The sequence below is a fragment of the Rhineura floridana genome, chromosome 21, assembly GCF_030035675.1.
Source record: "Rhineura floridana isolate rRhiFlo1 chromosome 21, rRhiFlo1.hap2, whole genome shotgun sequence".
NCBI lineage: Eukaryota > Metazoa > Chordata > Lepidosauria > Squamata > Rhineuridae > Rhineura > Rhineura floridana.
This window is the reverse complement of record NC_084500.1, coordinates 19105015-19119321: the sequence shown is the minus strand read 5'-3', so window position 1 is coordinate 19119321 and position 14307 is coordinate 19105015. Positions and strand designations below refer to the sequence as shown.

Below are 14307 nucleotides of genomic sequence, written 5' to 3'. Positions count from 1 at the left end.
TTTCCTTTCTCAAGTAGCTCCAAGTAGCCTCTCCAGTCCCAGCAGCAACACCTTCTGCACTATTGAACTTTAAAATGCTCGTCCGTTTGCTGGTGGAAGTGGAAGGCCTCTGCATGCAACCCATCAGCCGCCACCACCACCACCACCTAAGCGGCAGAAAAGCTACTGATGTTCCCCTTGCATCGATCGGGCTTCCTTTGCCAGCTGCCCCCCAACACCATCCCAGGGCCAGGCAGCATTCAGAGCCGCCAGCCCAAGTTGCAAGCGTGGCTGGCTACACAAAGGGCCAGCATGCGGCCCACTTTGAGGGACACAGCAGAGGCTCCAGATCAATGGCTCTGAAAGGCCACTACTTACTCGCCGTGCCGCTGCTGCCTCCGCAGCCTCCATAGGGCTGGGTCTGCCTGCCTGCCTGCCTGCCGGCACCTGCCCAAGTGGCAAGAAAAGCTGCCTCAGCTTCCTCTCCTGGGGCCAGCTGCCTAGGCTCTAACCTGCTGAACTAGAGCCACCTCCTCCGTGAGCGCCAGGAGAGAAGTATCACAGCCGCAGCAGGAGCTCAGGTGTGTAAAGGAAGAGGATGGGACAGCCCCCGCCCCCATGAAACCAGCACGCCCTGAAAACCGGCAGAGCCAGAGCTTGCAGAGAGGGAGAGGGAGAGAGAGAGGAGGCTGAGCCCCGCCCAGGCCTTACCTGCTCCAACATCTGGATGGTGCCCGCCTGCTCATCCAGCTCCTCCTCTTGGTCTTTGGCCTTGGCTTCCAGCTCCCGGAGCTGCTTCCGGATTTTGGCCAGGGAGGCTTCATCTTTGGACTCCTGGGAGGAGAGGTCCTGCAGCTCGGCCTCCAGGGACTCCACTTTCTGGGTTAAGCTGGCGATGCTAGAGTCCTTCTCCTGGGGAGGGAAGGGGAAAGCAGGCCTGTGAGGGAAGCTCAAGGCCCGAGTGGCCCCGCAGGAGCCAGAGAAGGGGGAGCAGGGAGAGAGGGTCACACGGCTCAGGGAGGGACCTCTGCTGGGCTGAAGCCACATGGCCAAGGGAGGACACCGGCTAGGCCCTTGCCCACCCTTTCAGGGGAACAGAGGGGGCTGGCTTATCGCAAATCAGACCCATTGGTCCATTTAGCTCAGTGTCGTCTGCACTGGCTGGCAGAGTCTCTCCCTGGGGTTTCAAGCAGGGGGGCATTCCCAGCCCTGCCTGGCGACTGAACCTGGCAACATTTGCACACAAAGCACAGGAACCTGCCTGATACTGAGCCACCCCATGGGTCCCTCTGGCTCAGTACTGTCTACCCTGGCCGGCAGCAGCTGTCTAAAGTTTCAGACAAGGGTCTTTCCCGGCCCAACCTGCAGGTGCCATTGGGGACTGAACGTGGGGCCTTCTGCATGCAAGGCAGGTCCTCTGCCAGTGAGCTGCAGCCCTGCTTCCTTTTTTTGTCCCCCAGGAGGGGATCAGTCTCAGAGGTGGCGGGACAGACAACCCACCTCGAGCTGCTGCTTGAGGCTGAACACCTCGGCGATGAGCATGTCCTTCTCACGGGCCAGGTTCTCACGGGCCAGCTTCTCACAATGGGCCTCCTCACGCGCTTGCGAGAGCTCACTGTCAAACCTACGCAGGGCAGAGAGAGATACACACACACTCCTCAGACTCTGATCTGTTGGCTGAAGGTGCCCAGCCTGCCCCCTGCTGCCACCGGGGCTGAAAGAACAGCTGCCTTCCTCCACTCTTACGGCAAACCCATCTGCTGGAACACTGTATTTAATGTAAATATTGATAGGCTGCTGTGCAGGGGCCCCCAAAGCTGCTCTCAAACGCAATAAAAACACCGACAATAAAGTCGAATTAAGAACCACCCCCCACTTAACAGAAACAACAGCACCATCGTCAAGAAAACCTTGGGGGCCGGATGAATTCAAAACCACGTCTGACTAAAATAGAGCAATCCTGGCACTCTTCCGAAGGCTGGGGGAGAAGAGGTTAAAGCGAGCCTCCCGAGGGAGGGAGTCACTCCCGCGTTCTCCCAAACCACCCCTCAGGCAGTGGCAAGACACGGAAGAGGGCTCCTCCAGAAGTTCTTAACAGGCTGGCAGAATCGGTGGGACACAGGAAGCGGCTTTATAATGGGTCGGGCCATTGGTCCATTTGGACTGAACCTGGGACCTTCTGCGTGCCAAACAGATGCTCTAGCACTGAGCTATGTTCCTTCCCCTAAAGATAAAGCAAGGTTCTTGTCCTCAGGGCTCTGAATAAGCAGCTGATTTCAATAGGAAGCTGCCCTCGACCTGGTTGGACCGTTGGCCCACCTAACTCAATATTGTCTACACTGACCGGCAGCACCTCTCCAGGGTTTCAGGCAGGGAGTCTCTTGCAGCCCTACATGGAGGGGTGTCAAAGACAGAACCTGGGACCTTTTGCGTGCAATGCAGGTGCTCTGTCACTGAGGTGGCAAAGAATCTCATCATTTCGGCGAGGGGTATTGGAAAGGCAAGGGTTCCCCCAACCCCCAAAACGACTGTGAATCAGGCCCAGAATCTTCAAAGCTCAGGCCCTTTTATAATGGGTTCACTCTGCCGTGAGGCCTCCTCTGCCCCACTGACACACTCCCTTCCCTTTCCCCAGATAAGCCTAGAATTGCTGGCGTTGGGACCCCAGCATAGCCTCTGGCAGGGGTCTGCATTTCCCAGAGCTCCTGGTGCCCAGGAACAGAGGAAGCTGCCTTATAACGAACTCGTGGACATTCAAAGAAGCTGAATGTTGGAAGATTCAGGACAGACAAAAGGAAGTACTTCTTTACTCAGCGCATAGTTAAACTATGGAATTTGCTCCCACAAGATGCAGTAATGGCCACCAGCTTGGACAGCTTTAAAAGAAGATTAGACAAATTCATGGAGGACAGGGCTATCAATGGCTACTAGCCGTGATGGCTGTGCTGTGCCAGCCTAGTCAGAGGCAGCATGCTTCTGAAAACCAGTTGCTGGAAGCCTCAGGAGGGGAGAGTGTTCTTGCACTCGGGTCCTGCTTGCGGGCTTCCCCCAGGCACCTGGTTGGCCACTGTGAGAACAGGATGCTGGACTAGATGGGCCACTGGCCTAATCCAGCAGGCTCTTCTTATGTTCTTATGTTCTTATGTCTACACTGACTGGCAGCAGCTCTCTCCAGGCTTTCAGGCACTGGACATTCCCAGCCCTACTTGGAAAGGCCATCAGGAATTGGATTTCTTTTTAAAAAAAACCCTCTCATCTCATCTTCACTCATCTGTGTCCGACCTCATCTCAGCAGCCAAAAGCGTGTTTCTCATGAAGCTGAATTCTCTGCTTGCTACCAAATTGATTGCATCGTGCGATGGAGGAAGAAGGACGGCATGTGCACAGCTCTGAATGCAAGCCTGCTCCCGTCTCTCTGCTTTTGAAACCAAGCTGCGTGTGTGTGTGGGGAACTCTGAAGCTGCAGCCTCAATAGCTTCACTCACAGAGTTCTGGGACGGCCATAAAGAGCTCATTTCGCCCCATTTGCCTCTTGAGAATTTCTGCCTGCCACCAGCTAACTCAGTCCTCTGCCAAGAGCTTCCCTCCCTGCATCCCTCTTTACCCCCTCAGCCTTAAACCTGCTCTCAGCTGGGGGGGCCTCTCAACTCCACTGTTTACAAGCCTTTAATTTCCACCAGAAGAGCACAAAGCAGGGAGCAAATTGCAGAGAATCCTCCCGGTGCCTTCCCTGAATTGCTAATCGAAACATCCCTGCCTGTTATAGTTTCATGGGCGGGAGGAGGAGAGAGTCAAGAGAGGCGTGAAGGATGCCAGGTGTGCGGCGAGGTGGAGTTAAGGACCTGCTGCTGCAGGTAGATGCCTGGCACATGTGGCCTGAGAGAAGGGAGAGGGAGGATGCAAGCGCATGAGTGCTCAGGGAAGTCAATGAATATGAAGGCCTGCATGAGCAAAGACACACACACACACCATTCAGAGGCTCACTGTCACAGATCAACTGTGCATCCCAACTGCTGGGCCACATCTCTACCTTACACTGAAAGCATGCCTACACCACTTTGAACAGTCATGGCTTCCCACAAAGAATCCTGGGAGCTGTCATTTGTTTCGGGTTCTGAGAGATGTTAGGAGACTACTCCTTTCCCCCCTCATAGAGCTACACAGTTACAGAGATCCCTGGGATGAAAGACTTTATTGCTAAGCCACCCTGGGAATTGTAGCTCTGGGAGAGGGAGAGAAGGAGAGGGAGGGAGTCTCTGAACGAATGTCAGCACCCTTAACAAACTGCAGCCTGCCCTGCAAAGTTGGCTTGTGCCAACTTGGGGGTGGGGGAAACTAGCTTTGATTTGAGGGCAACTGGTCCTCTTTATTCCAGGTGTAGGGTTCCTGCCCATGGCTTCATCTGCATTACTTATGCCACTTTAAACAGTCAAGAACCGTGGGAACTGTAGTTTGCTAAGGGTGCTGGGCACTGTTAGGAGACCCCATTCCCCTCACAGAGCTACCATTCCCAGAGTGGTTTAACAATCAATCCCACTTCCCAAGGAACTCTGGGAAGGTAACAGGGGCTCTCCTAACAGCTTGCTTGTGGGCTTTTCAGATCTAACCATGGCTGGACGAGTTGGATCACTGGCCTGAACCAGAGGAACTCTTTTATCCCTCAGTCAGCCACGTACAAGGTTAGCCAAACCCCAAACCGGCTGGTGTTTGAGGACCAGACAAGCCTAAAATTGTATGCATGAGCCCCATTAATAAAAGCCATCCACGCACGGCCCAGGGGCTCTGCCCTACAACTTCACTGAAAGCCTCAAGGACCTCTGCAGGGCAGGGCAAGGAGTGGGGGAAACCACAGGCAGAGAAAGCCTGCATCAAGCCAGCCTGGCACTCTCCAATTTCCATCCTGGCTTAGTGGCAAAACAGCAGTGCAGCCTGCCCGTTTATTTAGTGACCCGTGTTAAACGTCCAGTCAACTAATTCCCATTCTTCTTCACATCGGGTAATAAATAGCGGCATTAGTGTGGGCTCTGCTCTTCAGAAATTGAAATTAATTAGGGTGATTCTCTCACTCGCTGGGTCTCTCTTTTTACTCTCTCTTTTGCCGTGTGATCATTACCATAATGAGATGAAAGCGTCTCTACTGCTTAATAATGTAAAAAAAAAAGAGAGAGGAGAGGCTGGTAATGGAAGAGGAGATGGCAAGGCAAGGCAAGGCAAGGCAAGCAAAGGGCCAGGGGGAGGGGAGAGAGGGCACAGCCTGGGGCTGGCTCTAATGCTAACGGTTCTCTGGCCACCTTCTCAGTTCCTTAATTGCTCGTCATTAGATGGCACTACCTGGATTTGTGGCAGCGGCCTGCCCTCGCCGCCAGTTCCACCCCCACAAATCTGAGCAGCAAAATGAGAAGCAGGTCAGTGGAGTGAGGGGAGGCAGCTCTAAACTTCTGCCACGCACATGCCACGGCGGCACACGGGCGGCATCTGTCATGCAGGAAGGGGGATCTCCCCAGGGGGTTCTGGGGATCGCGAACTGTGCCAGGGCCCACCAGAGGCAGGAGGTGGTGCCCTGGGAGAGGAGGGGGAAGCAGCACTGCACAATTTGATGCTGTGGGACACGTCAAAAGTCAGAAGGGATTTGTTTGTTTTTAAATGACATAATGAATACCAAATGAAGCCAGGAGGAAAAGTTAGGGTATTGGAGTTTGGGTTTTTTTTGTTTTGTTTTCAAATCTGAACTACAAGAGGCAGCAGCCTGGTGCCATGCAGAGATTGCTACAAGTCCAACCCCCACTCAATGCAGGAATCCAAATTAAAGCATCCCCAACAGGTGCCTGTCCAGTTGCCTCTTGATGCCTCCAGTGTTGGAGAGCCCACAACCTCCTGAGGTCATTGGTTCCATTGTCGTATGGCTCTAACAGTTAGGAAGCTTTTCCTGATGTCCAGTCGGAATCTGGCTTCCTCCAACTTGAGCCCATTATTCTGTGTCCTGCACTCTGGGACGATCGAGAAGAGATCCTGGCCCTCTTCTGTGAGACAACCTTTCAAGTACTTGAAGAGTGCTATCGTATCTCCCCTCAGTCTTCTCAAGGCTAAACACGATCAGTTCTTTCAGTCTCTCCTCAAGGGGCTTTGTTTTCAGTCCCCTGATCATCCTTGTCGCCCTCCTCTGAACCTGTTCCAGTTTGTCTGTATCCTTCTTGAAGTGCAGAGACCAGAACTGGGCACAGTACTCAAGATGAGGTATAACCAGTGCCAAACAGAGGGGGACCAATACTTCACACAATTTGATTCAAATCCCTCATGAGCTAAGAGGCTGGTTGAGTAACCCTCAGCATGTCCACATATCTTGATCTAAGCGTACCTAACCCAGGTCCCTTCAGATGCTGCTGGACTCCAGCTCACATTGCCACCTTGCCTACTGGGCAGGAGGGCACCACCAGGTACCCCATTCCTGCCTTATAGGGTTAGCATAAGGGATAAAAGATGGCTTGAAGCCAGCTTGAACCCATGGGACAAAGGAGGAATGAGGAGGATTGGAGGGAAAGACCAACAAGGAAATCATGTTGTTGCCGCTGCTGTTAAAAGGATTTAGATGTCAACTTTCTGACACACAGTGGCCCTCAAAACAGCAAACAGTCTATGATCGTCAATGAAATACAAAATTAAAGTTAACACGCCAGCTATTGAAAGTACATGACTTTAGGGGCAAAGGGGTGGGGAATGAACCTAAGACCAGACCAGACCTCCTGCCCTGTGTTGCTGAGCTATGCCCCTGGACACACACTCAGTGTCTGTTCCTACACAGCCTGGGTGGGCAGAAAGAAGACTGGGATCTACCAGCAGATCAGCAGGATGATTTGCAGTAACTTAACAAGGGCTTTGGACTCCCAAATTGTTTTAATAATGGGTCCTGGGACATGTTCTGAGGCCAGATGATGTAGCCACCTGGCAGAAGGGTGGGGACCTGCATGGGAGACCACTTTGGAACCACCAACGAACAAACGAACCAACCTCCCACCCACCCACCAACCCTTCCATGCAGGCCAAAACATGCTGCTGCAATCCCTGATTGGTAATACAGATTTTCACTTCGTATTTGTAGGGTCAGGGTTGTGTAGTAGGTAAAGTACTAGACTAGGACCTGGGAGAACAGGGTTCGAATCCCCACTCAGCCGTGAATCTCAATGAGTGACCTTGGGCCAGTCACTGTATCTCAGCCTAACCTACATTATAGGGTCGTTGTGAGGATAAACCGGGGAGGGAGGAGAACCACGTACACCACCTCAAGCTCTTTGGAGAAAACAGTGAAAATATAAATGTGATAAATAAACAAATGGCTGAAAGGAAGGGTGCAGGAGGGGATTGGCTGTCCTTAGCACCTGTCCTGCAGCTGACTATTGCCACCCCACCCTGAGCCTCTATTTTACACCCAGCTCCAATTGGGGATCCATCCGGTAAGATTCAACAAGACTGAACTCTGCCCCCGCCCCCCGTCCCACTATAGATGGCTCCACTGACCCCCCCACCCCCTATAACTGGAGCCAGACCCTCCCCCCTACCCCCCGCCACCCACCTGCGCTGCTTCTTCTCCAGCTCATGATTGCGGCCCTGCTGGCCTTCCAGGTGCAGTTTGGTGTCCTGCAGCTCAGCCGTCAGCCGCTGGCACTTCTTCTTCAGCATCTGCAAAGCCCGCTGGCTCTCCTCGCTGTCTGCTTGCAAGTCAGTCAGCTGCAAAGGGAAGGAAGAGGCTATCATAGGGAACCCGCAGGAGGCACTGATCCAAAGAAAAAAAACCTCCTCACCTCCTCCCAAAAAGAAACTCAGAACCACTCCCAATCAGTCTGTATGTCTGAGTTTCGGCTGGTGACTTCATGTCAACGGGGCAGTGGAATCCGCTCCGGGTTTTAGTCCAAATTTTCAAGCACCTTGGACAGCTCCTTGAAAGCTGCCACTGGTCAGTGTGTCCGTCTCTCTCTCTCTCTCTCTCTCTCCCTCTCTCCCTCTCTCCCTCTCTCCCTCTCTCCCTCTCTCCCTCTCTCTCTCTCTCTCTCTCTCTCTCTCTCTCTCTCTCTCTCTCTCTCTCTCTCTCTCTCTCTCACACACACACACACACACACACACACACACACACACACACACACACACACACACACACACACACACACGGTTTAACATGTGCACCAGCGGAGAGCAAATGGATCTCCAGATGTGTTTCCAGAGCAAACCAGTCCCAGGAGGCTCAAGAGAGCAAACGAAAGCCATATGATACAGGCCGCTGTGGTGGTCGGCCTGTGACCTTCTCCCCCACACAGCACCCAACCTTGCAAATGATTGTCCTAAACCCGAACACTCCATCCAATGCCTCCCATGGCGTGCTCTGCTTTAAGATGTACCCATAACTAGGGGGGAGGAAAGAAGGGAAGGTGGGAGGAGTAATTGCACAATGGCACCTGGGCCACCACACTGTGTCAAAGATGGGGTAAAATGGCAGCACTAGCCCCACCCATTCAAACACCAACACAGCTCTATGAAGCAGAGGCAGCAAGGTAAAAATGGAGACTGTTTTCTAAACACTTAGTGAAAGCGAAAACAAAAAGCACACAGGAACTGCCAAAAGACTTCACAAGTGCTAACAAGCGCATGCAAGTCCAGCCAATTAGCCAGAAACATTGCTCAAAGAGAGAGGGGTGGGCAGTGGCCAAGAGGCAGGGTCAGAGTGTCAATGAAGAAAGGGAGGCAAGCTGGGAGATTGAGAGAGGCCCAGGACAGGAGGTACTCTAGGGACAGAAGAGAGGAAGGGACTGTCTGGTACTCCTCGCTCCAAAGAGTGTGTGTGTGGGGGGGGGGGAGAGAGAAATAGCACATGGATGTGCATGCATGTGTGTGTGAAAGAGAGAGAAATCTCACCCGTCTCTCCAGCTGCCTCTTGCTCTGCTGTTCCACCTCCAGCTTGTCCTCAAACTCCTGCTGCAAGCGCTTTTTGGTGAAATCGATCTCGCGGACGGCACGCTCGTACTTCAGACGCCACTCACCACCTGCAGAGAGGAGGCAGAGTTGGAAGGGAACCAGCGCTGCCAGAGTCAGTCCTGAACCAAAGTCCCAAGGGACTGCTGTCACTTTTGCTTGGTAGAGTTGGGGGTGGCAGATAGGTCTGGTTCAGAAATGCTCACCCGTCGTAGCTCTGCGGCAGAGCATCCACCTTGCATGCAGAAGGTCTTAAGTTCAGTTCCTGATGGCATCTCCAGGTAGGGCTGGGAGAAACTTCTGCCTGAGACCCTGGACAGCCGCTGCCAGTCAGCATAGACAATACTGAGCTAGACCGACCTATGGTCTCGCTTGCTATAGGACAGATTCCTATGTCCCTATGACTGGAGCAATGCATGGAGGTGCGGATGCTTGGGCACAGCCAAGAGAAGGAGGGGGAACGTGATTTTTTTTCAGGGGAGAGGCCCACCTGAGTCATCGTCGTCCATCTCGCCGTTGAGCTCAGCAGCACGGATGAGACGGGCCTCCATCACCTCCATCTCCATGGAGTCCATCTGCTTCTTGAGCGCATCATACTTAGCCTGGTGGGTGGAAGAGGCGAGTCACTTCCAGACACAGAGGAGCGTGTGGCAAAGCAATTGCCTTTGCCACACTTCACCAATGGGGTGGATCTCGTAACGCTTCTACTGAGCAGGAGGAGTGTGGCTGAAAGCAGGGTGGCATTCGGGTAGACCCTGAACATCACCATTATTATCTATGAATCATCCTTTAAATGTGTGCTAAAGCAATTTACAAACACGATAAAAACACTTAAAAATAGTTTAAAAACCAGCACACGAAAACACCTGAAGACTGGTTTTATAAACAATACAAAATGAACACCTCAGGCAGAGACCTTTTCATCCAGCTGGAAAAGCTGGTCAAAATAAAACAGGTCTTCAGCTGTTTCCGGAGGGAAGTGCAGATAGTGAACACCTGTTGCATCTCAACAGGGGTAGTCTTATACCGAACAGGGGCAGCCACACTGAAAGCCCTGCTCCAAGTAAATTGTGGATCAGACTTCTGATATTTTGGGGACATGACATGGTTGGAATTTGCGGTGACTGGAGCCAGGCAGCTTCCGCAGGCAAGCAGACCCAGAGTCTGCTTTCTTGTCGGCTGCCTGGTGTGGTGACGATGATATCTGCATTCACCCAGCACAGTCACAGCAACCCACCCTGCGCAGGGCCAAAGGTCCACTCTCCTGCGCAGTTCAAAACCAGGAGAGGAACATCAAGCAGACGCAAATCCAAAAAGAAGCCTTGGCTGGCACCCCCTACCGCTGTTACATTTTGGGGGACAAACAAAGACTTTTTCATTTTAAATTATCTGAGGCTTGCAAAGCTGTTTTATACTGCTTTTGATTGCTCTTTTATTATGAAATTATACCTCTGGATATTACATTGCCATTATTATCTCCGGGAAACCTCTCTAGAAACCTCTGTCGAATAAAAGCCTATTAAAACAAACAAAGGCAACTGACAACTGGCAATCCACCTTTTCAAAAAAGGTTGCTGCCCGCAGGAACAGGGTGAACAAGTGTCCACCTGAGTTTCCAGACTAAAGACCAGCGTTAGAGACTAATTGGCATTCTTATTGTCTTTTGTGAACCCAACTGATCCGGGACCAAGTCTTCAATGGGGAAGGCTGCGTCTCAGTGGTAGGACATCTCCTTTGCATGCAAAAAGTCCCAGGTTCAATCCATGGCATCTTCAGGTAGTTTTAGGAATGTCCCCTGCCTAAAATCTGGAAGAACCACTGCCAAGTCAACGTAGACAACACTACCACATAGGCCACATTCGCACCATACATTTATTCCACTATTATTCCACTTTACACAGTCATGGCTTCCCCCAAAGAATCCTGGGGGCTGTAGTTTGTTAAGGGTACTGCGGAGAGTTGTTAGAAGACCCCTCTTCCCCTCACAGAGATACAATTCACACGAGGCCTCCGACTGACTGTTAAACCACTCTGAGAGTTGTAGCTCTACGAGGGGAAGGAGGGTCTCCTAATAACTCTCAGCAGTAACCTTCACAAACTACCCTTCCCAGGATTCTTTGGGGGATGCCGGTGTAAAGTGGAACAATCGTGGAACACATGTATGGTGTGAATGTGGTCCAAGACGGCCCAGAGGTTTGACTCTGTATAAGACAGCTTCCTAGATTCCTGTCAATGCTTGGAGGGAAGCTGAAAGACACCTGGAAGTTGTTTGGGCGGCTGGAAGTAGGTTGGGTTGGGCCTGAGGGGCGTTTGCTCAAAAAGCTTTCGTCTCAGCCCCCCCACACACACACACACTCCCAAAGCATCCTGACTTCTGGGCTGACCTGCAGGTCCTTCATGTCCCTCTCTGCTCGCAGGCGCTCTGCGGTCTCACTGTCCAGGAGCTGGGAGGCCGACTCTCCGGTGTTCCTCTCGTCGGTCAGCTCCGAGGTCAGCTCCGAGATCTGGGAATAGGCAAAGCAGCCAAACAGCGAGGATGAAGGGCATGCAACCTACAGGCCGAGCCCTCCCCGCCCCCAGGTCCCTTTGTGAGGAGACACACAGAAAGAGACGAGAAGGACCCAGCGATGGATGATCACTGCCTGGTGGGACAAGGAAAGACAGCTGCAAACACACCATAGATTTAAAGCACATCCCGGCCCCGGCCCAAGAATCCTGGGAACTGTAGTTTACCCCCCACAGAGCTATAATTCCCAGCGCCCTAAGCAAACAACAGTTCCCTGGATTCTTTGGGGGCAGGGAATGCACTAAGAGGGACTTATACTTTTGAGCCTGGAAGGATAGAAGCTTGCCGTCTACTACACAGTGGTCTGAAGACCTTAACCCCCTTGCTATGTTTGAACATACCTTCTATAGACACCAACTTCGTTTGGATACCTATTTGGATATCTGGATGGCATACATATATTCCATCTGTATGTAAAGATGGATGCTGTATTGATGCTTACTGTATTGTTAATGTGAGCTGACGGGATACTTCTCTATGTTTTTCCTTATTTTTTTCTGTTCCCCCCCTTAATAAATTTGCAATAAAAAGCAGAGACATTTGGGCAAGAAGCACCGGGAAATCCCAGGGAGGGTGAGGGCACCTTGCTCTCCAAGCGGTCGTTGGTCAGCCGCAGCTCGTTGCGCTCCTTCTCCACCTTCTCAAGCCGACTTTTCAGCTGCTGGATCTCCTCCTGTGGAACAAAGCCAAGGCAAGGTCATCAGGCCGAAGGTTGCTGGGCAGGAGCAGCGCTGCCAAGTTTCATCCCAGTTCTGCCCTGGGAGAGGCACCCCAACTGGCCTGCATTTGTGCTCAGAGGGTCTTTAGCTCAGAGGGCAAACTAAAGTACTTTAGGCTGGGAACTCCTCATAAGAACACCTGAACAGCACTGCTGGTAATCAGGCCAAAGGGGGCTCACCTAGTCCAGCATGCTGGCCAACCACCTGCCTCTTAGAATCATAGAGTTGGAAGGGGCCTTGTAGGCCATCGAGTCCAACCCCCTGCTCACAGCAGGAAATCCACAGCTAGAGCATCTCCCGCAGATAGCTGTCCAGCCTCTGCTTGAAGACATCCAGCAAAGGGGATCCCACCACCTCTCTAGGCAGTCGGTTCCATTGCCGAACTGCCCTTACTGTCAAGAAGTTCCTTCTAATGGCCAATCTGAATCTACGCTCCTGCTACTTAAAACCATTAGACCTTAGTCCTACCTTCTGGGGCAGTAGAGAACAAATCTGTACCCTCCTCTATGTGACAGCCCTTCAGGTACTTAAAGAGTGCAATCATGTCACCCCTCAGCCTTCTCTTCACCAGACTGAACATGCCAAGTTCCTTCAACCTTTCCTCATAAGACTTGTTCTCCATACTGGCTATCATCCTCGTCGCCCTCTTCTGGACCCGCTCTAACTTGTCTATATCTTTCTTAAAAATGAGGCACCCAGAACTGAACACAGTATTCCAGATGAGGCCTGACTAATGCAGAATATAGTGGGACTATTACTTCCCTCGACCTGGAAGCTATAGCTCTGTTTATGCAGCCCAAAACCGCATTTGCCTTTTTTGCCGCAGCATCACACTGCTGGGTCATGTTCAACTTGTGATCCACTACAATTCCAAGGTCCTTCTCACACGCACTACTGCTAAGCCGGGTATTTCCCATCCTGTACCCGTGCATTTTGTTTTTGTGGCCTAAATGCAGAATCTTGCATTTGTCTTTATTGAATGTCATTTTATTAATTTCAGCCCAATTTTCTAGTCTATCCAGGTCCCTTTGGATTTTATTCCTGTCTTCCACTGTGTTAGCTATCCCTCCCAGTTTCGTATCATCCGCAAACTTCGTAAGGCTTCCCTCCACCCCGTCATCTAAGTCATTGATAAAAATGTTGAAGGGTATCGGCCCCAGGACAGAGCCCTGTGGCACTCCACTTGAAACTCCTTCTAGGAAGCCCTACAACCAGTACCTGGGCTCAAGAGCATTCTCCCTTCCTGCACTTTCCTGCAACTGGGCACGTCGCGCCCGACCACGGAGGCAGAAATCTAGGTGCCCAGAGGCCCAGGTAAGGCCCAGTCTAATGCAAAGCTGCAAGGTTGCCAGAGTCACCACAAAGCTGCATAGCCCTTGGACACTACCCCCCCTCCAAAGCTAACATTGGGTGGCTTTAAAAGAGGATTACACATATTCATGGAGGAGAAGGCTACAGTATCAATGGCTACTAGCCATGATGGTTATGCTCTGCCTCCATGGTCGAAGGTGGTACGCTTCCTAATACCAGTTGCTGGAAACCGCTGGAGGGGAGAGCTGCTGTTGCGCTCAGGGCCTGCTCGGGGACTTCCCTTTGGGGCATCTGGTTGGCCACTGTGTGAAGAGGAGGCTGGACTAGATGGGCCCCCTTGGGCCTGATCCAGCAGCCGGCCTCTTCTGACGTTCTTGTCACTTTGAGCCCCATATGCCTTAATCACACACGAGAAGGGTCTTGCTCTAACACAGGTCTGGGAAACCTTTGGCCCTTCAGATGCTGCTGAAATACAACTCCCATCAGCCCAGGCCAGCACGGCTAGTACCCACGGATGATGGGAGTTGTAGATCAGCAACATCTGGAGAGCCAAAGACTCCCTCAACGCCTGCTCGACGCCCAATAGCCGGAAGGCCTGTGAACACGGTTCTATGGCTCAAGCGAAGGAGGGTCCGTAGCTCAGGGGTAGAGGATCTGCTTGGCATCCAGAAGGTCACTGGTTTGATCCCGGCCATCACCAGTTAAAAAGGATCAAGTAGCAGGTCGCCAGGAAGAGCCACTCTCTGCCTCAGACCGTGGAAAACCTTTGCCAGT

General features: G+C 52.1%; 1 protein-coding gene across 12 annotated transcripts in view; it reads right to left on the bottom strand.

Moving 5' to 3' along the window:
- Window positions 1–14307, bottom strand: part of MYO18A (myosin XVIIIA) — a 150295-nt gene that overhangs the window by 34255 nt on the left and 101733 nt on the right. For all 12 annotated transcript variants that reach the window (XM_061604630.1, XM_061604632.1, XM_061604634.1 and 9 more), the window contains 7 exons: window positions 12087–12176; window positions 11322–11441; window positions 9428–9539; window positions 8881–9008; window positions 7547–7701; window positions 1480–1603; window positions 691–891 (listed from right to left, as the gene is read on the bottom strand). In XM_061604630.1, coding sequence (XP_061460614.1) covers window positions 691–891; window positions 1480–1603; window positions 7547–7701; window positions 8881–9008; window positions 9428–9539; window positions 11322–11441; window positions 12087–12176 — 930 coding nt within the window. The remainder of the gene's footprint in view (window positions 1–690; window positions 892–1479; window positions 1604–7546; window positions 7702–8880; window positions 9009–9427; window positions 9540–11321; window positions 11442–12086; window positions 12177–14307) is intronic.